Raw genomic sequence first — 26524 nt, forward strand, 5'->3', positions numbered from 1 at the left:
TTGTTGGATGTCTGATTTGGATGTACATAATTTATACTAGTATGTATGGATTTTATAATCTACACATTTTGACCACCATTATGTGGGTATTATATAAAATGTGCTTTTGTGAAAAGGATTCCTCATATTTGCTCTTGGTATCAGAGTGCAGACTTCGAAAGTGTTTAATCATACAGCATTGTCTATAACAAATCATACAAACTGCTCACTTGCAGAACACTCAGCATCCCAGACACTCATTCAGTAAACTTGATTGACAATTGTTGTCTTTGAGAAAAAAGTTAGAAAAATATAATAATATAAACCTAGATTCAGGCCTTTAACTATTGCAATGCAACAAGTGTTTGGTCACATCAGAACACATATACCATATTACAACTACCGTATGGTCTCCCATAACATGTGAGAGACCTTTAGTAAATATTGAAGCTAGTGCTAGCCCAATCTGCACAAATTCTACACCTAACAAATGTATATCGATATGGTCATGTCATTTACAAGCCTTATTGATCATGGATTAAAAAGTGGGGGACCATGCTTTCCTTTGCAAAATGCAAGGTCCCCAAAAGGCATTTGATATGTCAAGTAATAATCACACAGCATACTATATTGCAACATTTTAAAATGATATTGCACTCCAGCAGAGACTAGTAATCATGGCACAACATTAACCCATCCATAATCTTGAAAAACTAACTGAACTGTTCCAGGTCAACTTCATTGCAGACATTGCATTGCATCAACCAATGGTTGCGTTGGCATCAGATTGCAAAATCATATGATGGAGTTAGTTTATATGTTAAAACAGTGGCATGGGCCAATTTTGTGTTTTTTTTTTCATGGGGCAAAGAGAAAAATGTGCTGTTTTATAGCTAATCTCATGCTATTCTTTACATTTTGCCATAAGGCTGAGAGAGAATGTTGCTGTTTTAAAGATAATTTCCTGGAATTTTATAGCTAATTAAAGATCAAATTTAGGTGGTTGACTGTGATAAAGGCACTGGAATATGAGCTGTCTTGTTTGCTAAATTAACAAATGAAACCTGAAGTGGCATAGAAGCACAATGATATAAGCTTCATTGCAGTCATATTTGTGGCTTATTGGGGGTGTGGCTTCCAGTTAGTTATTTTTGGCAACCCATCCCATGAGAGTGAATGTCATTCACTGGACGGTTCTGACCTAGAATACGTGGACAACTACAAATACCTAGGTGTCTGGCTAGACTGTAAACTCTCCTTCCAGACTCATATCAAACATCTCCAATCCAAAATCAAATCCAGAATCGGCTTTCTATTTCGCAACAAAGCCTCCTTCACTCACGCCGCCAAACATACCCTAGTACAACTGACTATCCTACCGATCACCGACTTCGGCGATGTCCTCTACAAAATAGCTTCCAATACTCTACTCAGCAAATTGGATGTAGTCTATCACAGTGCCATCCGTTTTGTTACCAAAGCGCCGTATGCCACCCACCATTGCGACCTGTATGATCTAGTCGGCTGGTCCTCGCTACATATTCGTTGCCAGACCCACTGGCTCCAGGTCATCTATACGTCTATGCTAGGTAAAGCTCCGCCTTATCTCAACTCACTGGTCACGATAACAACACCCACCCATAGCACGCGCTCCAGCAGGTATATCTCACTGGTCATCCCCAAAGCCAACACCTCCTTTGGCCGCCTTTCCTTCCAGTTCGCTGCTGCCGGTGACTGGAACGAATTGCAAAAATCGCTGAAGCTGGAGACTTACATTTCCCTCACTAACCTTAAACATCAGCTATCTGAGCAGCTAACCGATTGCTGCAGCTGTACATAGTCCATCTGTAAATAGCCCCCCCAATCTACCTACCTCATCCCCATATTGTTTTCATTTACTTTGCTGGTCTTTTGCACAACAGTATCAGTACTTACACACCATCATCTGCTCATCATCATCTGCTCATCTATCAATCCAGTGTTAATCTTCTAAATTGTAATTACTTTGCTACTATGGCCTATTTATTGCCTTACCTCCTCATGCCATTTGCACACACTGTATATATATATAGACTTGATTAGTGTAGTGTTAGCTAGCTACATAGTTGTCTTTGCTGTCTTCGTATCCAAGATAATTGTGTAGTTTAGAGCGTGTAGTCTTAGAGTGATTATCTTAATTTACCGAGGTTAGCTAGCCAGCTATTTGTCGTCCTTAACGTAGGAGACACTGCTAGCTAGCCAACAGCTAGCCAACATCTACTGAATAGAACTTCCGCACTCAACAACCCGGTCGCATTCCGCTTCGCTCCACAGGTAGTATCACATTTTCATTTCATTTCATTACAGCACAACGGTTTGATTTGTTTGATCGTAGCTAGCTACATAGCTAGCTACATAGCCGTCTGTGTATCAAAGATAATTGTGTAGTCTAGAGCGATTTTCTAGGTTAGCTAGCCAGCTATTGTCGTTCTTTTAACGCAACGTAACGTAATCAACACTGCTAGCTAGCCAGCTAGCCCCCGAATAGCAGCACTGTAGAAACTATTACACTCAACGGAACGACTTGATTAGTGTAGTGTCAACAACGCAGCCACTGCCAGCTAGCCTACAAAGTCAACAACGCAGCCACTGCCAGCTAGCCTACTTCAGCAGTACTGTATCATTTTAATCATTTTAGTCAATAATATTCTTGCTACGTAAGCTTAACTTTCTGAACATTCGAGACGTGTAGTCCACTTGTCATTCCAATCTCCTTGCATTAGCGTAGCCTCTTCTGTAGCCTGTCAACTATGTGTCTGTCTATCCCTGTTCTCTCCTCTCTGCACAGACCATACAAACGCTCCACACCGCGTGGCCGCGGCCACCCTAATCTGGTGGTCCCAGCGCGCACGACCCACGTGGAGTTCCAGGTCTCCGGTAGCCTCTGGAACTGCCGATCTGCGGCTAACAAGGCAGAGTTCATCTCAGCCTATGCCTCCCTCCAGTCCCTCGACTTCTTGGCACTGACGGAAACATGGATCACCACAGATAACACTGCTACTCCTACTGCTCTCTCTTCGTCCGCCCACGTGTTCTCGCACACCCCGAGAGCTTCTGGTCAGCGGGGTGGTGGCACCGGGATCCTCATCTCTCCCAAGTGGTCATTCTCTCTTTCTCCCCTTACCCATCTGTCTATCGCCTCCTTTGAATTTCATGCTGTCACAGTTACCAGCCCTTTCAAGCTTAACATCCTTATCATTTATCGCCCTCCAGGTCCCCTCGGAGAGTTCATCAATGAGCTTGATGCCTTGATAAGCTCCTTTCCTGAGGACGGCTCACCTCTCACAGTTCTGGGCGACTTTAACCTCCCCACGTCTACCTTTGACTCATTCCTCTCTGCCTCCTTCTTTCCACTCCTCTCCTCTTTTGACCTCACCCTCTCACCTTCCCCCCCTACTCACAAGGCAGGCAATACGCTCAACCTCATCTTTACTAGGTGCTGTTCTTCCACTAACCTCATTACAACTCCCTTCCAAGTCTCCGACCACTACCTTGTATCCTTTTCCCTCTCGCTCTCATCCAACACTTCCCACACTGCCCCTACTCGGATGGTATCGCGCCGTCCCAACCTTCACTCTCTCTCCCCCGCTACTCTCTCCTCTTCCATCCTATCATCTCTTCCCTCTGCTCAAACCTTCTCCAACCTATCTCCTGATTCTGCCTCCTCAACCCTCCTCTCCTCCCTTTCTGCATCCTTTGACTCTCTATGTCCCCTATCCTCCAGGCCGGCTCGGTCCTCCCCTCCCGCTCCGTGGCTCGACGACTCATTGCGAGCGGAAATGGAGGAAAACTCGCCTCCCTGCGGACCTGGCATCCTTTCACTCCCTCCTCTCTACATTTTCCTCCTCTGTCTCTGCTGCTAAAGCCACTTTCTACCACTCTAAATTCCAAGCATCTGCCTCTAACCCTAGGAAGCTCTTTGCCACCTTCTCCTCCCTCCTGAATCCTCCTCCCCCTCCCCCCCTCCTCCCTCTCTGCAGATGACTTCGTCAACCATTTTGAAAAGAAGGTCGACGACATCCGATCCTCGTTTGCTAAGTCAAACGACACCGCTGGTTCTGCTCACACTGCCCTACCCTGTGCTCTGACCTCTTTCTCCCCTCTCTCTCCAGATGAAATCTCGCGTCTTGTGACGACCGGCCGCCCAACAACCTGCCCGCTTGACCCTATCCCCTCCTCTCTTCTCCAGACCATTTCCAGAGACCTTCTCCCTTACCTCACCTCGCTCATCAACTCATCCCTGACCGCTGGCTACGTCCCTTCCGTCTTCAAGAGAGCGAGAGTTGCACCCCTTCTGAAAAAACCTACACTCGATCCCTCCGATGTCATCAACTACAGACCAGTATCCCTTCTTTCTTTTCTCTCCAAAACTCTTGAACGTGCCGTCCTTGGCCAGCTCTCCCGCTATCTCTCTCAGAATGACCTTCTTGATCCAAATCAGTCAGGTTTCAAGACTAGTCATTCAACTGAGACTGCTCTTCTCTGTATCACGGAGGCGCTCCGCACTGCTAAAGCTAACTCTCTCTCCTCTGCTCTCATCCTTCTAGACCTATCGGCTGCCTTCGATACTGTGAACCATCAGATCCTCCTCTCCACCCTCTCAGAGTTGGGCATCTCCGGCGCGGCCCACGCTTGGATTGCGTCCTACCTGACAGGTCTCTCCTACCAGGTGGCGTAGCGAGAATCTGTCTCCTCACCACGCGCTCTCACCACTGGTGTCCCCCAGGGCTCTGTTCTAGGCCCTCTCCTATTCTCGCTATACACCAAGTCACTTGGCTCTGTCATAACCTCACATGGTCTCTCCTATCATTGCTATGCAGACGACACACAATTAATCTTCTCCTTTCCCCCTTCTGATGACCAGGTGGCGAATCGCATCTCTGCATGTCTGGCAGACATATCAGTGTGGATGACGGATCACCACCTCAAGCTGAACCTCGGCAAGACGGAGCTGCTCTTCCTCCCGGGAAGGACTGCCCGTTCCATGATCTCGCCATCACGGTTGACAACTCCATTGTGTCCTCCTCCCAGAGCGCTAAGAACCTTGGCGTGATCCTGGACAACACCCTGTCGTTCTCAACTAACATCAAGGCGGTGGCCCGTTCCTGTAGGTTCATGCTCTACAACATCCGCAGAGTACGACCCTGCCTCACACAGGAAGCGGCGCAGGTCCTAATCCAGGCACTTGTCATCTCCCGTCTGGATTACTGCAACTCGCTGTTGGCTGGGCTCCCTGCCTGTGCCATTAAACCCCTACAACTCATCCAGAACGCCGCAGCCCGTCTGGTGTTCAACCTTCCCAAGTTCTCTCACGTCACCCCGCTCCTCCGCTCTCTCCACTGGCTTCCAGTTGAAGCTCGCATCCGCTACAAGACCATGGTGCTTGCCTACGGAGCTGTGAGGGGAACGGCACCTCAGTACCTCCAGGCTCTGATCAGGCCCTACACCCAAACAAGGGCACTGCGTTCATCCACCTCTGGCCTGCTCGCCTCCCTACCACTGAGGAAGTACAGTTCCCGCTCAGCCCAGTCAAAACTGTTCGCTGCTCTGGCCCCCCAATGGTGGAACAAACTCCCCCACGACGCCTAGACAGCGGAGTCATTCACCACCTTCCGGAGACACCTGAAACCCCACCTCTTTAAGGAATACCTAGGATAGGATAAAGTAATCCTTCTCACCCCCCTTAAAAGATTTAGATGCACTATTGTAAAGTGGCTGTTCCACTGGATGTCATAAGGTGAATGCACCAATTTGTAAGTCGCTCTGGATAAGAGCGTCTGCTAAATGACTTAAATGTAAATGTAATGTATATAGACTTTATTTTTTTCTATTATGTTATTGACTGTACGCTTGTTTATTCCATGTGTAACTCTGTGTTGTTGTTTCTGTCGCACTGCTTTGCTTTATCTTGGCCAGGTCGCAGTAGCTTACCTTGTTAAATAAAGGTGAAATTTAAATAAAAAATAATAATAATTCCAGTTCATCTCTTCTGTTATATTTATTCAAATCTGACTAACCCAATGCACTCTCTTCTAGGGGCAGTATTTCATTTTTATAAAAAGACGTGCCCGTTTTTTATTTTTCGAAAAGAAATCTGACTAGTTTTTGGAAAGAAGACAACGTTTCCAGAATGCTGTGAGTGCCATAGAACAATATCTACAGGCAAAACCAAGATGTTTGAGTGAAATCAACAGGATTTTTGAAGGCACGTTTTCAATGATCTCCTTATATGGCTGTGAATGGCACAGGAATAGTGTCCCGCATGGTGTCTGCGTGGAAATTGGTGCGCAAAAGTCAGGTCCCAGTATTTTTCCATCCGAATCAGAGAAGACTGGCATTTCAATGAAGAGATATATGACCAAACACCTTGAGGATTGATTAAAGTTAATTCGGAAAAAAACGTTTAGGTGAAATAATAGTAACAAAACGGAACTTTGTGTCCTACACAAGCATCTTTCAGGAAAAACTGGAACATCTGACATGTAACTGAGAGTTCCTCATTGAAACATCTGAAGTTCTTCAAAGGTAAATTATTTTATTTGATCCCTTTGCTGGTTTTTGTGAATGTTGCGTGCTAAATGCTAACGCTAAATGCTACGCTAGCTATCACCACTCTTACACAAATTATTGATTTTCTCTGGTTCTAAAGCATATTTTGAAAATGACAGGATTGTTAAGAAAAGGATTTGAGGACAGGCATATTTATTTCATTTATTTTGCAATTTTCAGAAATCGCTAATGTTGCGTTATGGTAATGAGCTTAGGCTGTAGTCACAATCAGCCTAACAGGTAAATAATATCCCATTTGGAACACTGACAAGTAAAGAGCGTTACATGCCTACGCCCCTGTGTTAAACATCTATCCAGGTGATGTGAGTTTTGGCATGCATCTGCAATGTAGTCAGCCTGGAACTCGACCACTGTTTACAAGTGTTCAGAGGATTGACATGCAATGCATGCACAGCAGCATGGTTGTCCGTTTTCTTCTGGTCATCTGAATCTCCATTACAGACAGCATGAGAATGACACTTTGGTGGTGTATGTTGGGGCAGTTTCTGGAGAGAAATTATACATTTACATGTCGAACTCTGCATTTATAGGCTACACAATAATACAGTAATAGACATATGAGTGCCTTGAGTGGTAAAGAAATCGTCTGTGGTGGATGGATCTAATGTCTTGCTAAGTGATTGCTAACTTGGCCAACAGTGAAACAACCCACAAATATGAAAAGCGATGTCTTACCTCTGTCCTTCACTGTGTCAATGTATGTCTGCATAAATTCTTTGTGATGGTCTTGCCGTGTTTCCAATATCTCATCATCCCCCTCCATTATTTCATCAACCATGTTGTCATATAGCTTAATGAATCTGAAAAGAAAAGGCATATCAGATTGCAAAATTATATGATGGAGTTAGTTTATATGTTAAAAACAGTGGCATGGGCCAATATTATTATTATTTTTTCATGGGGCAAAGAGAAAAATGTGCTGTTTTATAGCTAAGCTCATGCTATTCTTTACATTTTGCCATAAGGCCGAGAGAAAATGTTGCTGTTTTAAAGATAATTTCCTGCAATTTTATAGCTAATTAAAGATCAAATTTAGGTGGTTGACTTTGATAAAGGCACTGGAATATGAGCTGTCTTGTTTGCTAAATGAACAAATGAAATAGGCAGTGGCATAGAAGCACAAGGATATAAGCTTAATTGCAGTCATATTTGTGGCTTATTGGGGGCGTGGCCTCCAGTTAGTTATTTTTGGCAACCCATCCCATTTGCAATCTTTTAAATTTTAATTTAATATTTATCATCTGGACCCAGTTTTTTAATACAGAAAAAATTATCCTGTGTTGTCCCAATCTTGTTCCCCCATTTGATTTAGTTCCCCCTTCATTAGAACAAATGTCATGGGATCATATAACATGATCTTTGTTGTAGTATATGATGTAATATGTTACAGATTTGATTCATTTTGATCTGGGAAAGCTTTCCACTAGATGTTGGAACATTGCTGCGGGGAACTTGCTTCCATTCAACCACAGGAGCATCAGTGAGGTTGGGCGATTAGGCCTGGCTTACAGTCGGCGTTCCAATTCATCCCAAAAATATTTGATGGGGTTAAGGTCAGGGCTCTGTACAGGCCAGTCAAGTTCTTCCGCACCAATCTTGACAAACCATTTCTGGATGGAACTCGCTTTGTGCACGGGAACATTCTCATGCTGAAACAGGAAAGGGCCTTCCCCAAACTGTTGCCACAAAGTTGGAAGCACAGAATTGTCTAGATTGTCATTGTATAATGTAGCATTAAGATTTCCCTTCACTAGAACTAAGGGACCTAGCCTGAACCATGAAAAACAGCCCAGACCATTATTCCTCCTCCACCAAACTTTACAGCTGGCACTATGCATTGGGGCAGGTAGCGTTCTCCTAGCATCCGCCAAACATAGATTAGTCCGTCGGACTGCCAGATGGTGAAGCATGATTCATCACTCCAGAGAACTTGTTTCCATTGCTGCATAGTCCAATGGTGTCGAGCTTTACACCACTCCAGCCGACGCTTGGCATTGCACATGGTGATGTTAGGCTTGTGTGCAGCTGCTCAGCCATTTCGTGAAGCTCCCGATGAACAGTTATTGGGCTGACGTTGCTTTCAGAGGCAGTTTGGAACTCGGTAGTGAGTGTTGCAACTGAGAACAGATGATTTTTATGCGCTACGCGTTTCAGCACTCGGCAGTCCCGTTCTGTGAGATTCTGTTGCTTGCAACTTTGTGGCTGAGCAGTTGCTGCTCCTAGACGGTTCCACTTCACAATAACAGCACTTACGGTTGACTGAGACGACTCTAGCAGTACAGAAATTTGATGAACTGACTTGTTGTTGTTGTTAAAAAAATGGTGCCGATAGAGAGGGCAGCCATGCTTCTAGCCCCTAGGCAACGTTGCAGCATTTTGTTTTGATTATGTGTTATTTCTTACATTATTAGGCCAGAATAATTTTTGTGTTATTACATACAGCCGGGAAGAACTTTTAGATATCAGTGCGGCGATATCTCACCAGCATTACCAGCATTACGACCAGGAATTCGACTTTCCTGAATCAAATCCTTTGTTTGTACCCCCCAGGGCAATTTAACTGATTCCAGAGGCTGACCCAAAACATCACCGTCTGACTCAGGAGGCGCGCACAGCACCAACCGCTTCTGAGTATATTACTCACTAATGTTTAGTCTCTCGATAATAAAGTTGATGACCTGAGGATTTCCTTCCAGATATACATCAGGGATTGTAACATACTCTGGTTCACGGAAACAATGCTCTCTTTGGATTTACGATCTGAGTCCGTACAGCCAGTTGGGTTCTCTGTTCATCGCACAGCCAGAAATAAATATCTCTCCAGGAAGAAGGAGGGCGGGGGTGTATGTTAAATGATTTACTAATCATTGTGTGATTGTGATAACAAACAGGAACTCAAGTCCTTTTCTTCATCTGACCTAGAACACCTCACAATCAAATGCGGGTATAGTCACAGCCGTGTATATTCTCCCTCAAGCCGATCCCACGACAGCCCTCAAAGAACTTCACTGGACTTTATGCATACTGGAAACCACATATCCTGAGGCCGCATTTATTGTAGCTGGATTTTTAACAAGGCAAATTTGAGGAAAGTGCTACCAAAATTCTATGAACACATCGACTGTAGTACTCGTGCTGCTAAAACACTTGACCACTGCTACTCCAACTTCCGGGATGCCTGCAAGGCCATCCTCCGCCCTCTATTCGGCAAATCTTATCATGACTCCATTTTGCTCCGCCCTTCCTATAGCCAGAAACTCAAAAAGGAAGTACGGACTATTCAACGCTGGTCTGACCAATCAGAATCCACACTTCAAGATTGTTTTGATCACACAGACTGGAATATGTTCCGGGTAGCCTCCAAGAATAACATTGATGAATATACTGATACGGTGACTGAGTTTATCAGGAAGAGTATAGGAGAAGTTGTTTCCACTGTGACTATTAAAACCTACCCTAAAAAGAAACCGTGGCTAGATGGCAGCATTCGCGTAAAACTGAAAGTGCAAACCACTGCATTTAACCATTGAAAGGTGACTGTGAATATGGCAGAATACAAACAATGTAGTTATTCCCTCTGCAAGGCATTCAAACAGGCAAAACGTCAGTATAGAGACAAAGTGGAGTCGCAATTCAACGGCTCAGACTCAAGGGGTATGTGGCAGGGTCTACAGACAATCACGGACTACAAAACACCTTCTTCTCCTGCTTTGATGATGAGCGCCACCGATGCGGCCCGCTTACCGAGGACTGTGGGCTCTCCTTCTCTGTGGCCGACAAGAGTAAGACTTTTAAACGTGTTAACCCTTGAAAGGCTGCCGGCCCAGACGGCATCCCAAGCCGCGTCCTCAGAGCATGTGTAGACCAGCTGGATGGTGTGTTTATGGACATATTTAATCTCTCCCTATCCCAGTCTGCTGTCCTCACATGCTTCAAGATGGCCACCATTGTTCCTGTACCCAAGAAAGCAAAGGTAACTGAACTAAATGACTATCGCCCCGTAGCACTCACTTCTCACAAGTGCTTTGAGAGACAAGTCAAGGATCATGTCACCTCTACCTTACCTGACACCCTAGACCCACTTCAATTTGCTTACCGCCCCAATAGATTCGCAGACGATGCAATCGCATTGCACTGCACACTGCCCTATCCCATCTGGACAAGAGGAATACCTATGTAAGAATGTTGTTCATTGACTATAGTTCAGCATTCAACACCATAGTACCCTCCAAGCTCCACATTAAGCTTGAGGCCCTGGGTCCTCGACTTCCTGACGGGCCTCCCCCAGGTGGTGAAGGTAGGAAACAACACCTCCACTTCGCTGATCCTCAACACTGGGGCCCCACAAGGGTGTGTAATCAGCCCCCTCCTGTACTCCCTGTTCACCCATGACTGCGTGGCCACGCACACCTACAACATAATCATCAAGTTTCCAGATGACACAACAGTAGTAGGCGTGATTACCAACAGCGACAAAGCCTACAAGGAGGAGGTGCGGGCTCTGGGAGTGTGGTGCCAGGAAAATAACCTCTCACTCAATGTCAACAAATCAAAGGAGATTATTGTGGACTTCAGGAAAGAGCATCCCCCTATCCACATCGAAAGGACACATCACTAACAAACTAAAATGGTCCACCCACACAGACAGTGTGGTGAAGAAGGAGCAACAGCGCCTCTTCAACCTCAGGAGGCAGAAAAAATTTGGCTTGGCACCTAAAACCCTCACAAACTTTTACAGATGCACAATTGAGAGCATCCTGTCAGGCTGTATCACCGCCTGGTATGGAAACTGCACCGACCACAACCTTAGGGTTCACCAGAGTCTGCCCAATGCATCACTGAGGGCAAACTACCTGCCCTCCAGGACACCTATAGCACCCGATGTCACGGTAAGGCCAAAAAGATCACCTGTCTCAGCGTCAACAGTGAAAGGCGACTCCGGGATGCTGGTCTTCTAGGCAGAGTTCCTCTGTCCAGTCTTCTTTTCCCCATCTTAATCTTTTCTTCTTATTGGCCAGTCTGAGATATGGCTTTTTCTTTGCAACTCTGCCTAGAAGGCCAGCATCCCGGAGTCGCCTCTTCACTGTTGACATTGAGACTGGGGTTTTATTTATTTAAGCTGCCAGTTGAGGACTTGTGAGGCGTCTGTTTGTCAAACTAGACACTCTAATGTACTTGTCCTCTTGCTCAGTTGTGCACCGGGGCCTCCCACTCCTCTTTCTATTCTGGTTTGAGCCAGTTTGCAGGTTCTGTGAAGGGAGTTGTACACAGCGTTGTACGAGATATTCAGTTTCTTGGCAATTTCCCGCATGGAATAGCCTTCATTTCTCAGAACAAGTATAGACTGACGAGTTTCAGAAGAAAGTTCTTTGTTTCTGGCCATTTTGAGCCCTTAATCGAACCCACAATTGCTGATGCTCCAGATACTCAACTAGTCTGAAGAAGGCCAGTTTTATTGCTTCTTTAAGCAGCATAACAGTTTTCAGCTGTGCTAACGTAATTGCAAAATGGTTTTCTTATGATCAATTAGCCTTTTAAAATTATAAACCTGGATTAGCTAACACAACGTGCTATTGGAACACAGGAGTGATGGTTTCTGATAATGGGCCTCTGTACGCCTATGTAGATATTCCATTAAAAATCAGCCCTTTCCAGAAACAAATGTCATTTACAACATTAACTGTATTTCTGATCAATTTGATATAATTTGATGTTATTTTAATTGACAACAAATGTGATTTTCTTTCAAAAACAAGGACATTTCTAAGTGACCCCAAACTTTTGAACGGTAGTGTACATAGACATGAAATCACTGGCCACTTTAATAAATGAAACACTAGTCACTGTAATAATGTTTACATATTTTGATTTAGTCATCTCATTTGTATATACTGTATTCTATTCTATTGTATCTTAGTCTATGCCGCTTTGACATTGCTCGTCCTTATATTTATATATTCTTAATTCCATTCCTTTACTTAGATTTGTGTGTATTGTGTGTATTCTTGTGAAATAGTTTGATGTTACTTGTTAGATAGTTTTGCACTGTTGGAGTTAGAAACACAAGCATTTCGCTACACCCGCAGTAACATCTGCTGAATGTGTATGTGACCAATATAATTTAATATAATTTTATCCTATGACAGTACCAAGTTGAAACTGAGCTCTTCAGTAAGGCCCTCCTACTGCCAATGTTTGTCTTTGGAGATTGCATGACTGTATGCTCGATTTTATACACTTGTCAGCAATGGGTGTGTCTGAAATAGCCAAATCCACTAATTTGAACGGGTGTCCACATACTTTTGTATATATAGTGTATATGTGACCACCAGGCGTAGTTATACAGTGATATTATGATACTAATCACTCTCAGTCATCTCGTCAGACTTACTTGATGGCAGGATTTTCTTTAAGCCCTGAAGGCCAGCAGATCAATGTGTCTCCACTAACAACAATCATCTTGAGTGTAGTGATATTTACCAAACACTTTGGCAAATATGACATGTTATTCTTATGAACAAACAAGGATTCCAATTCTTCCAACCTGAATCGGACACAGGAGATATTGGGAATAGTTAAAGAAGCGGCGGCCAACCCTCCTCCTAGAGAGCTACAAGGTACTGGGTTTTACCTTAACCCAACACATATCTAATTCAGGGGTGTACTCACTAGGAACTAAACCAAAGCAAATGCGACAAAACGTGGAGGGTCCTACCTGAATTTGTCCAAAAATTAACTAGTTTTTCTTGCAGAACATTTTTCGTTGCCAAATACTTTGCTACGATTTGCACTAGCAAATACACCCCAGCTAATCAAGATCCTGATGAGCAGCTGATTAACAGAGCATTCAGCAGGGTTGGAGAAAAAACCTGCACACTCAGTAGCTCTCCAGGCAGAAGGTTGCCCCCACCCAAAGTGGAAACATGTCATCATTATAACCATTTTAATATCATTTATGAATATGAAACTTTTATCATTAGATGATCATGATGATAATACATTATGGTAATGTGTGAGTGATGAATGATGAAATGGTAATCTGTTATAGTATTAAGGCTATGCTTCACATACCTGTCCATATCCTCAGGCAAATCCGTCAACATGTTGATACTCATATCCAACAATTGTAGGCTTGTCATACGAAGAGCACAGATGGGTATGCTGGCGAATTGGTTTTCTGCTATATCCAGATGTGTGACTTTCTTGAGATTGCTTAACTGAAACAAAGACTCTGATTTATTATGTGTTTACATAGAAGAACAATAGCAAGAAAACAAATCCCTACAATAAAGGCCTTATAAAACATTATCATCACAGAATGAGACCTTTTGCATTTTTGTTAAGTTTTCGCATGGTTGTGGTTCGCCATTGTTGCTTGTTGTACAGTATACATACTGAGTGTACAAACATTAAGAACACGTTCCTAATATCGAGTAGCCCCCCTTTAGGACAGCCTCAATTCATAGGGGTACGGACTTTAAGGTGTCGAAAAGCGTTTCACAGGGATGGTGGCCCATGTTGACTACAATGTTTCCCACAGTTGTGTCAAGTTGGCTGGATGTCCTTTGGGTGGACCATTCATGATACACTGTTGAGCTTGTAAAACCCAGCAGTGTTGCAGTTTTTGACACAAACCAGTGCTCTTGGCACTTAGTACCATACCCCATTCAAAGGCACTTAAATCCTTTGTCTTGCCCATTCACCCTTTAAATGGCACACATACACATTCCATGTCTCAATTGTCTCAAGGCTTAAAAATCCTTCTTTAACCGGTCTCTTCCCCTTCATCTACACTAATTGAAGTGGATTTAACAAGTGACATCAATAAGGGATAATAGTGTTCAACTGCATTCACCCGGTCAGTCTATATCATGGAAAGAGTGTTCTTAATGTTTTTTACACTCAGTGGAAATACCTGGTTCTAATACATTTAACTGACAAAATAATGGAAACACTTGAGTAAATGAGGGATACAAAGTATATTGAAAGCAGGTGCTTCCACATAGGTGTGGTTCCTGAGCAATAAACATCCCATCATACTTAGAGTCATATATAAAAATGATGGATAGGCCATTATTTTGGCTACCATGGCTATGCCCCCATAGGATGACAATGCCCCCATCTACAGGACACAAGTGGCCACAATGGTTTGATAAGCATGAAAATGATGTAAACCATATCCCATGGCAGTCTCAGTCACCAGATCTCAACCCAATTAAAGACTTATGGGAGATTCTAGAGAGGCGCCTGAGACAACATTTTCCACCTCCATAAACAAAACACCAAATTATGGAATTTCTCGAGAAATAATGGTGTTGCATCCCTCCAATAGACTTCCAGACACTTTTGGAAAGAACATGGACACTATAAACATCCAGCTAGAGGTCAGAGATCAGCGGAACAACAGTAATATAGCATGGCTGCTATTCAGAGGATTTTTGCTCTGTAACATAACTTGCAGCGACTGCCACGCAGTTGGCTGGTGTATATAAATGTGCATATTCACAACAACCTGAGCCCGTTGCAGACTCACAATGATGGGGCTTTCCTTAAAAAATACAGGGTCCCACGAGAGGAGATAATCAGACTGCTTGACCTTGTGTCTCCCTCAATAAGCCGACCAACCCACTGCAACTTTGCCTGAGTGCTGCAACCTGGGCTTAGGGTAGATGTAACATAGTAAACAAAAATCTGGGACACTCTAATTAGTATGATATGTTACGTTTGTATGTATTACTTTGTGGATGTCCATCATCCATTTCGTATGATATGTTACAAATTACAATTAGCATGATATGGTTTGAATTACAATCCGTATATGTCAGAAATTGCAATTCGTACAATATGTTCAATATATGCAATACATTATATTTTATGAATTCCAATTTGTTGTGGCTAATGTTAGCTAGGTGGTGTTAGGAAATTATGATTAATATGACTGAACAAATCATTTTAAATGGAACTGTAACTAAGTAAACTTATACTCTATTTTATTATATCTGATTAACTATATGAGTTCATAAGGTGGGATTGTGAGACACGGACAAGGAGTAATTAAAGTTAATGAACACCATTCCAACTAGGAAGAAACTAATGGGTTGGGGACTGTGTAAACAAATAATGTCGTTAACCTAACGTTGAACCTACAGAAACTTAGCTCTGGGGTTTTTAGATAAGGCAGTGAGTGCATTCCTGGGTTTTCTGTTAATTAAAACTGTCAATTCAGTGGTGATCGATAATGTTGAGGGGTCAAAAGTTATCTGGGAGTGTGTTAGTAAGTTAGAATGAACTTTTCACCTTACTTTGTCCCAGTCGAGAGGAGGGGATTCTGTTAAAGCAATGAAATGACTTCATGATCTGTATATAAACTGCTGCACGTGATTAAGTGGGAGCACGCTCCGAGAATAAATTCTATGACCTATTATTGAAAGACTGTTCTGCGTCTATTTTATGCAAACAAGAAATCTTAGAAATTCTCATAAAATAGATTAAGGGCTTTCAATTGATGAAAGCACATTGGCATAATTAAATTACAGTAACAGGTGGCTAACGCTAACATTAACTAGGTGGCTAACGTTAGGTAGGCTAGGGTTTAAGGATAAGGTTAGAAGTTAGGTTAAAGGGTTAATTTTGGATTTTCATTTATGATGTTACATCTAGTCTATGAGACCATAGTGGTATCATACAAATCAGGTTTGAGGAGTTAGTGACGTAACTTTGGTCAACTCTGAGTTCAACTCGGGATAACCAGTCATATGATTATGGCTTATCTTTTAGTCAGGTCAATTTCTATGGCAACAAATCCTTCAGATCTAACCTGCTCAGGGGCAGACTAACTCAGGGCTAACTCCATTTATCCTGAATGAAGTGTTTGAGCTGCGAGTTGAGGACCAATGAAATCAGAATGCCTCCCTCTTGCAAAGATTGTGTCATCACGCCCTTTGTTCGAGGAAGACAATTTATTAAATATTGTATTTTTCAACTGTTTTTGTGTGTAAATACATACAGTACCAGTCAAAAGTTTGGACACCTACACATTCAAGGGTTTTACTTTATTTAGACTATTTTCTACATTGTAGAATAATAGTGAAGGCATCAAAACTATGACATAACACATATGGAATCGTGTAGTAACCAAAAATGTTTTAACCTCTTTGGGCTTTTGAGTAGCTTGGATGAATAAGGTGCCCAGAGTAAACTGCCTGCTACTCAGGCCCAGAAGCTGAGATATGCATTTTAGGATGTCTGTGAGTATAACAGAACTCATATGGCAGGTGAAAACCTGAGAAAAATCCAACCAGGAAGTGGGAAATCTGAGGTTTGTAGTTTTTCAAGTGAGTGCCTATCCAATATACAATGTCCATTGAGTCCGATTGCACTTCCTAAGGGTTCCACTAGATGTCAACAGTCTTTAGAACATTGTTTCAGGCTTTTTCTATGAAGGGGGAGGGAATAAAAGCTGTTTGAATCAGGGGTCTGGCAGAAAGCCATTAGTTTAGTCACGCTTACAGCCGTGAGTACGAGCTGAGCTCCTATTCCTTTTTAAAGACAAAGGAATTATCCGGTTGAAACATTATACAAGATTTATGATAAAAACATCCTAAAGATTGATTCTATACATCGTTTGACATATTTCTACGAACTGTAATATAACTTTTTAGACTTTTCATCTGGACCTAGTGCTCTTGCCTTGTGCATTTTGGATTACTGGACTAAACGCGCTTACAAAAATGAGGTATTTGTACATAAATCATGGACTTTATCGAACAAAACAAACATTTATTGTGGAACTGGGATTCCTGGGAGTGCATTCCAATGAAGATCATCAAAGGTAAGTGAATATTTATAATGCTATTTCTGACTTTTACTGACTCCACAACATGGCGGGTATCTATATGGCTTGTTTTTTAAATCTGACACAGGGGTTGCATTAAGGAGAAGTATATCTTTAATTATATGTGTAACACTTGTATCTTTCATCAACGTTTCTGATGAGTATTTCTGTAAATTGATGTGGCTCTCTGCAAAATCACTGGATGTTTTGGAAGCAAAACATTACTGAACATAACGCGCCAATGTAAACTGAGATTTTTGGATATAAATATGAACTTTATCGAACAAAACATATATGTATTGTGTAACATGAAGTCCTATGAGTGCCACCTGATTGTCACGCCTTGGTCATTGTATTTTGTGTTTTCGTTATATTATTTGGTCAGGCCAGGGTGTGACATGAGTTTATGTTGTTGTATTTCGTATTGGGGATTTTGTATTATTGGGATTGCGGCTAGGGGTGTTGTATGGGCTTGGCTGCCTGAGGCGGTTCTCAATCAGAGTCAGGTGATTCTCGTTGTCTCTGATTGGGAACCGTATTTAGGTAGCCTGGTTTCGCTTTGTATTTCGTGGGTGATTGTTCCTGTCTCTGTGTAGTTTCACCAGATAGGCTGTAATAGGTTTCACGTTCCGTTTGTTGTTTTGTATTTTGTATTAGTTATTGCATGTGTCGCTTTTTTCCAATAAAGTCATGAGTAACCACCACGCTGCATTTCGGTCCGACTCTCTTTCGACAAACGAAGAACGACGTTACACTGATAAAGATCATCAAAGGTTAGTGATTAATTTTATCTCTATATCTGCTTCTTGTGACTCCTCTCTCTGGCTGGATAAATTGCGTTTTTTTGTGACTAGGCGCTGACCTAACATAATCGCATGGAATGCTTTTGTCATAAAGCCTTTTTGAAAAAGAACACTGTGGTGGGATTAACAACAGCTTTATCTTTAAAATGGTGTATAATACTTGTATGTTTGAGGAATTTTAATTATGAGATTTCTGTTGTTTGAATTTGGTGCCCTGCACTTTCACTGGCTGTTGTCAAATTGATGACAGCTTTGCACACTCTTGACAATCTCTCAACCAGCTTTATGAGGAATGCTTTTCCAACCGTCTTGAAGGAGTTCTCACATATGCTGAGGAGCACTTGTTGGCTGCCTTTCCTTTACTCTGAGGTACAACTCATCCCAAACCATCTCAATTGGGTTGAGGTCAATTGATTGTGGGGGCCAGGTCAACTGATGCGATCAGACGGATTACCACCATTGCCCGTGTTTCTTGGCCCAAGCAAGTCTCTTCTTATTATTGGTGTCCTTTAGTAGTGGTTTCTTCGTAGAAATTTGACCTTGAATGCCTGATTCACGCAGTCTCCTCTGAACAGTTGATGTTGAGATGTGTCTGTTACTTGAACTCTGTGAAGCATTTATTTGGTCTACAATTTCTGAGGTTGGTAACTCTAATGAACTTATCCTCTGCAGCAGAGGTAACTCTGGGTCTTCCTTTTCTGTAGAGGTCCTCATGACAGCCAGTTTCATCATAGTGCTTGATGGTTCTTGTGACTGCACTTGAAGAAACTTTCCAAGTTCTTGAAATTTTCCGTATTGACTGATCTTCATGTAATGATGGACTGTAATTTATCTTTGCTTATTTGAGCTGTTCTTGCCATATTGTTCTTGCCTAATTTGAGCTGTTCTTACCAACTACCTACCTCCTCCCCTTATTTGATTTTGTTTTTCTGCTATTTTGCACACCAGTATTTCTACTTGCACATCTTCATCTGCACATCTATCACGCCAGTGTTAATTGCTAAATTGTATTTACTTCGCCACTATGGCCTATTTATTGCCTTACCTCCTTACTTAATTTGCACACACTGTATACAGATTTTTCTATTGTGTTTATTGACTGTGCGTTTGTTTAACACATGTGTAACTCTGTGTTGTTGTTTTTGTCACACAGCTTTGCTTTATCTTGTCCAGGTCGCAGTTGTAAATGAGAACTTGTTCTCAACTGGCCTACCTGGTTAAATAAATGTGAGAAAAAAAAATAGACTTGGTCTTTTACCAAGTAGAGCTATCTTCTAAATACCACCCTTACCTTGTCACAACACAACTGATTGGCTCAAAAGCAATAAGAAGGAAAGACATTCCACAAATTAACAAGGCACACCTGTTAATTGAAATGCATTCCAGCTGACTACCACATGAAGCTGGTTGAGAGAATGCCAAGAGTGTGCAAAGCTGTCATCAAGGCAAAGGGTGGCAACTTTGAAGAATCTCAAATATAAAATGTATTTTATACACTTTTTTTGGTTACTACATGATTCCATATGTTATTTAATTGTTTTATATATTTTAAAAAAAATCACCTTTATTTAACCAGGTAGGCAAGTTGAGAACAAGTTCTCATTTACAATTTGATGTCTTCACAATTATTCTACAATGTAGAAAATTGTCTAAATAAAGAAAAACCCTTAAATTCGTTTTTTGTATGACTTAATCAAATTCAAACTTTTGTATGACTTAATCAAATTATTTTATTGATAGGATAGAAGCTGACACCAAGACACCCAAGACCCACTCCAATTTGCATACCACCCCAAAATATCCATAGATGACGCATTCTCAATTGCTCTCCACACTGCCCTTACCCACCTAGATAAGAGGAATACATATTGTATGTGAGAATGCTGTTCATTGACTACTGCTTGGCATTCAACACCATTGTCCCCTCCAAGCTCTCCACCAAGCTTAAGACTCTGGGTCTGAACACCTCCCTCTGCAACTGGATCCTGGACTTCCTGACGGCCCGAGCCCAGGTGGTGAGGGTAGGCGACGTCACCTCCGGCGAGCTGACCCTCAACACAGGGTCCCCACAGGGGTGTGTGCTTAGTCCCTTCCTGTTCACCCACAACTGCGTGGCCACGCACGACTCCAATACCATCATCAAGTTTACTGATGACATGACGGTGGTAGGCCTGATCACCGGCGATGATGAGTTAGCCTACAGGGAAGAGATCTGTAACCTGACAGTGTGGTGCCAGAACAACAACTTCTCCCTTAATGTCAGTAAGACCAAAGAGCTGATCATGGACTACAAGAAACGGGGGAGCGAGCACGCCCCCATCCACCTCGACGGGGCTGCAGTGGTGCAGGTTGAGAGCTTCAAGTTTTCAAATCACTAAAGACCTAAAATGGTCCAAACACACGCACAGTTGTGAAGAAGGCGCGACAGCTCCTCTTTTCCCCTCTGGAGGTTGAAAAAGTTTGGCATGGGCTTTCAAATCCTCAAAAAGTTCTACAGCTGTACCATTGAGAGCATTTTGACTGGCTGCATCACTGCCTGGTATGGCAATAGCATCGCCCTCAATCGCATGGAGCTACAGAGGTTGGTGCGGATAGCCCAGTACATCACTGTGTCCGAGCTCCCTGACATCCAGGACATCTATATCAGGCAGTGTAGTAGGAAGGCCAAGAATTTTTTTAAAGACTCCAACCACCCAAGCCATAGCACTATTCTCTCTGCTTCTGCACGGCAAGCGGTACCGGTGCATCAAGTCTTGCACCAACAGGCTCTTGAACAGCTTCTATCCCCAAGCAATACGACTGATAAATAGATAACAAAATAGCTATTTGAGTTAACCTTGTATCCTTATCGACCTTTTACTTTTTATTTTTGCACTGCACTCTCACAGGGCCCTACACACTCACACACACACTCACTCCATCATCTTCTCAATCACACATAATATGCACAAACATTTATACTGACTCTACACACACCCACTCACATACAAGCTGCTACTACTCTGTGTATCTTATATCCTGTTGCCTAGTCACCTTACCCCTATACATATCTACCTCCATCACTCCAGTATCCCTGCACATTGTAAATGTGGTATTGGAACTGACCCTGTATACAGTATGCTTACTTACTTATTGTGTTCTTCATATTTATTTGTATTTCTTGTGTTTTTTTCTTCTAGTTGTACATTGTTATTGATTATTGCATTGTTGGTTTTCGAGTTTGCAAGAAAGGCATTTCACTGTATTGCATGTAACTGTCACGACTCCTACCAAAGGTGGCTCCCCCTCCTGTTCGGGTGGCGCTCGGCGGTCGTCGTCACCGGCCTACTAGCTGCCACTGATCCCTTTTCCCCCTTTTCTGTTTATTAGTTACACCTGTGTTTAGTTTAGGATAATTGGTTGGGCTTTATTTACCAGCCGGCCAGCCTGCTTGTTGTGCGGGATTGTTTTCAGTGTACATGTTGTACACCGCTGTCGGTCACGGTTGTCAGTGTATTTTGTATTTTGCTGGACTGTTTAACTTCCCCGTGTTTGGGGCATTTGTTTGGGTTGCCGTCGTTTCCCCGTTGTGGTGCAAATAAAGTAGCGCTACCCTGAACTCTCTGCTTCCTGACTTCTTCCTCCACTACACCCTGGGCGTTACAGTGACATTAAAACTTCAAACTTCAATCTTGAAAAGAGGTGCTCGTGTATTGATAAGCACACAAAAGACGGCATTAATGATAAGGAAAAAAATAAAGATGACACTTCTAAAAGCCTATTTCACACCATAGCCTGCTTGATTTGATTGATCTCTAGAGAAACTGCGCAATGTGCACATTGAGCTCACAGAAAAAAATAATACCAAAATTCAATTAGCTCAGCACTAGAGCTTAAGCACTGTAGAAAAGAAGACGACGGATTCAAATCTTGAAATCAATGGATTGTTTGTTATTTATTTTTGTCATTTATTTTCATTCTTAAAAACGAATCTGTGAAATGTATTGACATAGTTTACATTTCACATGAAATGTGGGCTATTAGTTGTGTTTGCGATTTCAGCACCAGGGAACTGGACGGGATCACGTGAAAAAAACGAACATGGCAATGATGCTCTTAGCTGTCACACTTACAAATTCACTCTGCGTGCTTGTTTGGGAAACACTAAAAAGTAAATAACTTGGGAATTTAATTTGTGTCACAACTAGGAAACGAGGCCCAGATCTGTCTACAAATGCAAGATATTCAGATCCAATGTGTGCATGACTAACTCCGGAGGTGGGCAAGAAGATCTGATCACAATCAGATCACAATGTGTATTTTGATTGTCTACCCCTGTTAAAAAAATGTTGGGCACAATCAGAATCTGGATGAAATCAGGAAAATGGATGCATGTTAGAACAAGGTATAAATGGAGCTTTTGAAGATATCATACCACACAAGCCATTTCACACAAATACCCCTTACCTCAAAAGGCAACTGTTCAAGATAATTTCCAGTTAGCTCCAATCTCTCCAGATTCTCACATTCACCAAGTTCTGGAGGAATACTGGACAGCCTATTGTAATTAACTTTCAGCACCCTCAGCTTTGTTAATTGACCTTACAAAAAAACATTGGAAAGACATGTAATGGAATGAAGAAACAGATATGTTCTAAATCGCATTTAAATTAAATTCAAATGAAGGATGTTTAATGAGCTAATGTAACAAATAAAGAGTCATAGGAGAGACTTCAACTTTCATATTTTCAAATAGGAGGACATGCATGATACATAATAATTACCTATTTCAACAGGCAGCTTGTCAATTCCGTTTTGTGGTATATCCAATACGCAGAGGTCCGGAAACTGCACAATCCACTCTGGTAGTTTGCAGATTTTAGTTCTTCTTATGTGCCATTCTCGAAGGTATGTCATATCAAGAAGATTATCAGGAAGTTCCTGCATCGAAAGTAATACAACATGAAAACAACAATAATGCGGATACATACAATGGTAGTGATTTTATCTGAAAACAATCACGATGAAAAAGAATGAGATGGTATGAGCCAATTTACCATCCATTTATCACCATCCAGCTCAAAAATGAATTTGATGCCCTCAATTATGGAATTTGCATCTGTAGGATAAAAAAGTCAGTTAAAGAGTGGAGCATGGAATTGATTGAGAGTGAGAAGAGAGAGAGCACAGTAACTATGGCACAAGTACTTATTCAGATAAATATACAGTGCATTCGGAAACTATATTCCGACCCCTTCCCTTTTTTCACATTTTGTTACATTACAGCCTTACTCTAAAATTGATTAAATTATAACATGTACTCTACACACAATACCCCATATTGACGAAGTTTTATTGCAGTTTTTTTGCACAAATAAAAAACAGAAATACATACAGTAAGTATTCTGACCCTTTGCTAATGAGACTCGAAATTGAGCTCGGGTGCATCTTGTTTCCATTGATCATCCTTTAGCTGTTTCTACAACTTGATTGGAGTCCACCTGTGGTAAATTCAATTGATTGGTCATAATTTGGAAAGGCACACACCTGTCTATATAAGGTGCCACAGTTGACAGTGCATGTCAGAGAAAAAGCCAAGCCATGAGGTCAAATTAATTATCCGTAGAGCTCAGAGACGGGATTGTGTCGAGGCACAGATCTGTGAAAGGATACCAAAAAATGTCTGCAGGATTGAAGGTCCCGAAGAACACAGTGGCCTCCATTATTCTTAAAAGGAAGAAGTTTGGAATGACAAAGAATCTTCCTACAGCTGGCCGTCGGCCAAACTGAGCAATCGGGGAAGAAGGGCCTTGGTCAGAAAGTTGACCAAGAACCCGATGGTTCTCACTCTGACAGAGCTCGAGAGTTCCTCTATGGAGATGGAATAACTTTCCAGAAGGACAACCATCTCTGCAGGACTGCACCGATCAGGCCTTTATGAATGAGTGGCCAGACTGAGGCGAAGGTTCACCTTCCAACAGGACAACGACCCTAAGAGCACAGCCAAGACAATGCAGGAGTCTCTGAATCGAACACCTCTGGAGCGACCTGAAAATAGCTGTGCAGCGACGCTCCCCATCCAACCTGAAAGAGCTTGAGAGGATCTGCAGAGAAGAATTGGAAAAGCTCCCCAAATACAGGTGTGCCAAGCTTGTAGCGTCATTCCCAAAAAGACTCAAGGCTGTACTGAGTCTGAGTAAAGGGTTTGAATACTTATGTAAATGCATATTTGTTTTATTTTTATACATTTACAACATTTTCACGGGACATATTGGATTGCTGTCCTAATGATTTAATTGTTTTGCTGAGCTTGCCTGTGTTTGGTATATCCTGGTGGGGCTGAATTTCATTCAGAGCTGTTCTCGTCAGGTAGTGTTGGAGCACTTCCACCTCGTTGGACTTCAATGTCTTGCATGCTATGCGATACTGCCATTGTTGATTGATCCTTGGGAAAAACATTTAAAAGTTTTTCTGGAAATGTTGACATTTGCGTAGTAGCATATTTACAAAAGGCATGGTTCGACCAGATCATCACAGCACCATCAATTGTTGAAAATACATTGTCTGGATGAGAGCAACGAGAAAGACACTGCTGTTGAATGTCATTATTATCACATAGCTGAGGTGAATCTAGTTTACCGGGGTACCAGTCTTTTTTTGTGCCATCATGCTACTCGTCTTGTCACACCAAATATTTTGTCGCTCCAAACAAGGAGTTGCATGATGGCACAAAAAGACTGGTAATCTAGGTGACTTAAAAGGAAAACTCCACCCAAAAACTATCTTTTGGTATTTGTTTCATTAGAACATTGTTGGTATAGTTCCAAAATGTTTTGCATGCCAGAAATCAAGATATATATATAAGATATATACGAAATCAAGATATATAACTTTCAAAATACAGGAATACAGCTGGTATGATTAATTTTGCATCAAATAATGCTGCGTTCAAATCAAATCAAATTGTATTGGTCACATTGGTCACATGCACATGGTTAGCAGATGTAAAAAGGGCTGAAAATAAATTTGATTGCTGTTTTTGCAAGTGTAGCGAAATGCTTGTGCTTCTAGTTCTGACAGTACAACAATATCTAACATGTAATCTAATAATTCCATAACTAACTAATACACACACATCTAAGTAAAGGAATGGAATAAGAATATAAACATGCAAAGTCTGAAATTTACATACACCTTAGCCAAATACATTTAAACTCGTTTTTCACAATTCTTGACATTTAATCGTAGTAAAAATTCCCTGTCTTGCGTCAGTTAGGATCACAACTTTATTTTAAGAATGTGAAATGTCAGAATAATAGAAGAGAATGATTTCTTTCATCACATTCTCAGTGGGTCAGAAGTTTACATACACTCAATTGGTATTTGGTAGCATTGCCTTTAAATTGTTTAACTTGGGTCAAACGTTTCGGGTAGCCTTCTACAAGCTTCCCACAATAAATTGGGTGAATTTTGGCGCATTCCTCCTGACAGAGCTGGTGTAACTGAGCCAGGTTTGTAGGCCTCCTTGCTCACACACGCTTTTTCAGTTCTGCCCAAAGAATTTCTATAGCATTGAGGTCAGGGCTTTGTGATGGCCACTCCAATACCTTGACTTTGTTGTCCTTAAGCCATTTTGCCACAAATTTGGAAGTCTGCTTGGGGTCACTGTCCATTTGGGAGACCCATTTGCGACAAAGCTTTAACTTCCTGCTTGATGTTTTGAGATGTTGCTTCAATATATCCACATAATTTGTTTGCCTCATGTTGCCATCTATTTCGTGAAGTGCACCAGTCCCTCCTGCAGCAATGCACCCCCACAACATGATGCTGCCACCCACATGCTTCACGGTTGGGATGGTGTTCTTCGGCTTGCAAGCATCCCCCTTTTTCCTCCAAACATAACGATGGTCATTATGGCCAAATTGTTACATTTATGTTTCATCAGACCAGAGGACATTTCTCCAAAAAGTACAATCTTTGTCCCCATGTGCAGTTGTAAACCATAGTCTGGCTTTTATATGGTGGTTTTGGAGCAGTGGCTTCTTCCTTGCTGAGCGGCCTTTCAGGTTATGTCGATATAGGACTTGTGTTACTGTGGATATAGATACTTTGTACCTGTTTCCTCCAGCATCTTCACAAGGTCCTTTGCTGTTGTTCTGGGATTGATTTGCACTTTTCGCACCAAAGTACGTTCATCTCCAGGATACAGACCGCGCCTCTTTCCTGAGCGGTATGAGAGCTGCGTGGTCCTATGGAGTTTATACTTGCATACTATTGCTTGTACAGATGAACGTGGTACCTTCAGGCATTTGGAAATTGC

The 26524-nt window shown here is 42.1% G+C and overlaps 1 protein-coding gene across 3 annotated transcripts in view; it reads right to left on the reverse strand.

Annotated features, from left to right (window-relative positions):
• Window positions 1-6813: 6813 nt before the first annotated feature.
• lrrc2 (leucine rich repeat containing 2) overlaps window positions 6814-26524 on the reverse strand; it is a 49372-nt gene continuing 29661 nt past the window's right edge. For all 3 annotated transcript variants that reach the window (XM_052462643.1, XM_035787489.2, XM_035787488.2), the window contains 8 exons: window positions 24519-24649; window positions 23262-23323; window positions 22989-23145; window positions 22672-22805; window positions 13660-13805; window positions 12980-13132; window positions 7264-7388; window positions 6814-7073 (listed from right to left, as the gene is read on the reverse strand). In XM_052462643.1, the coding sequence (XP_052318603.1) occupies window positions 7024-7073; window positions 7264-7388; window positions 12980-13132; window positions 13660-13805; window positions 22672-22805; window positions 22989-23145; window positions 23262-23323; window positions 24519-24649 (958 nt within the window). In that variant the 3' untranslated portion in view covers window positions 6814-7023. The remainder of the gene's footprint in view (window positions 7074-7263; window positions 7389-12979; window positions 13133-13659; window positions 13806-22671; window positions 22806-22988; window positions 23146-23261; window positions 23324-24518; window positions 24650-26524) is intronic.

The sequence above is a fragment of the Oncorhynchus keta genome, chromosome 14, assembly GCF_023373465.1.
Source record: "Oncorhynchus keta strain PuntledgeMale-10-30-2019 chromosome 14, Oket_V2, whole genome shotgun sequence".
NCBI lineage: Eukaryota > Metazoa > Chordata > Actinopteri > Salmoniformes > Salmonidae > Oncorhynchus > Oncorhynchus keta.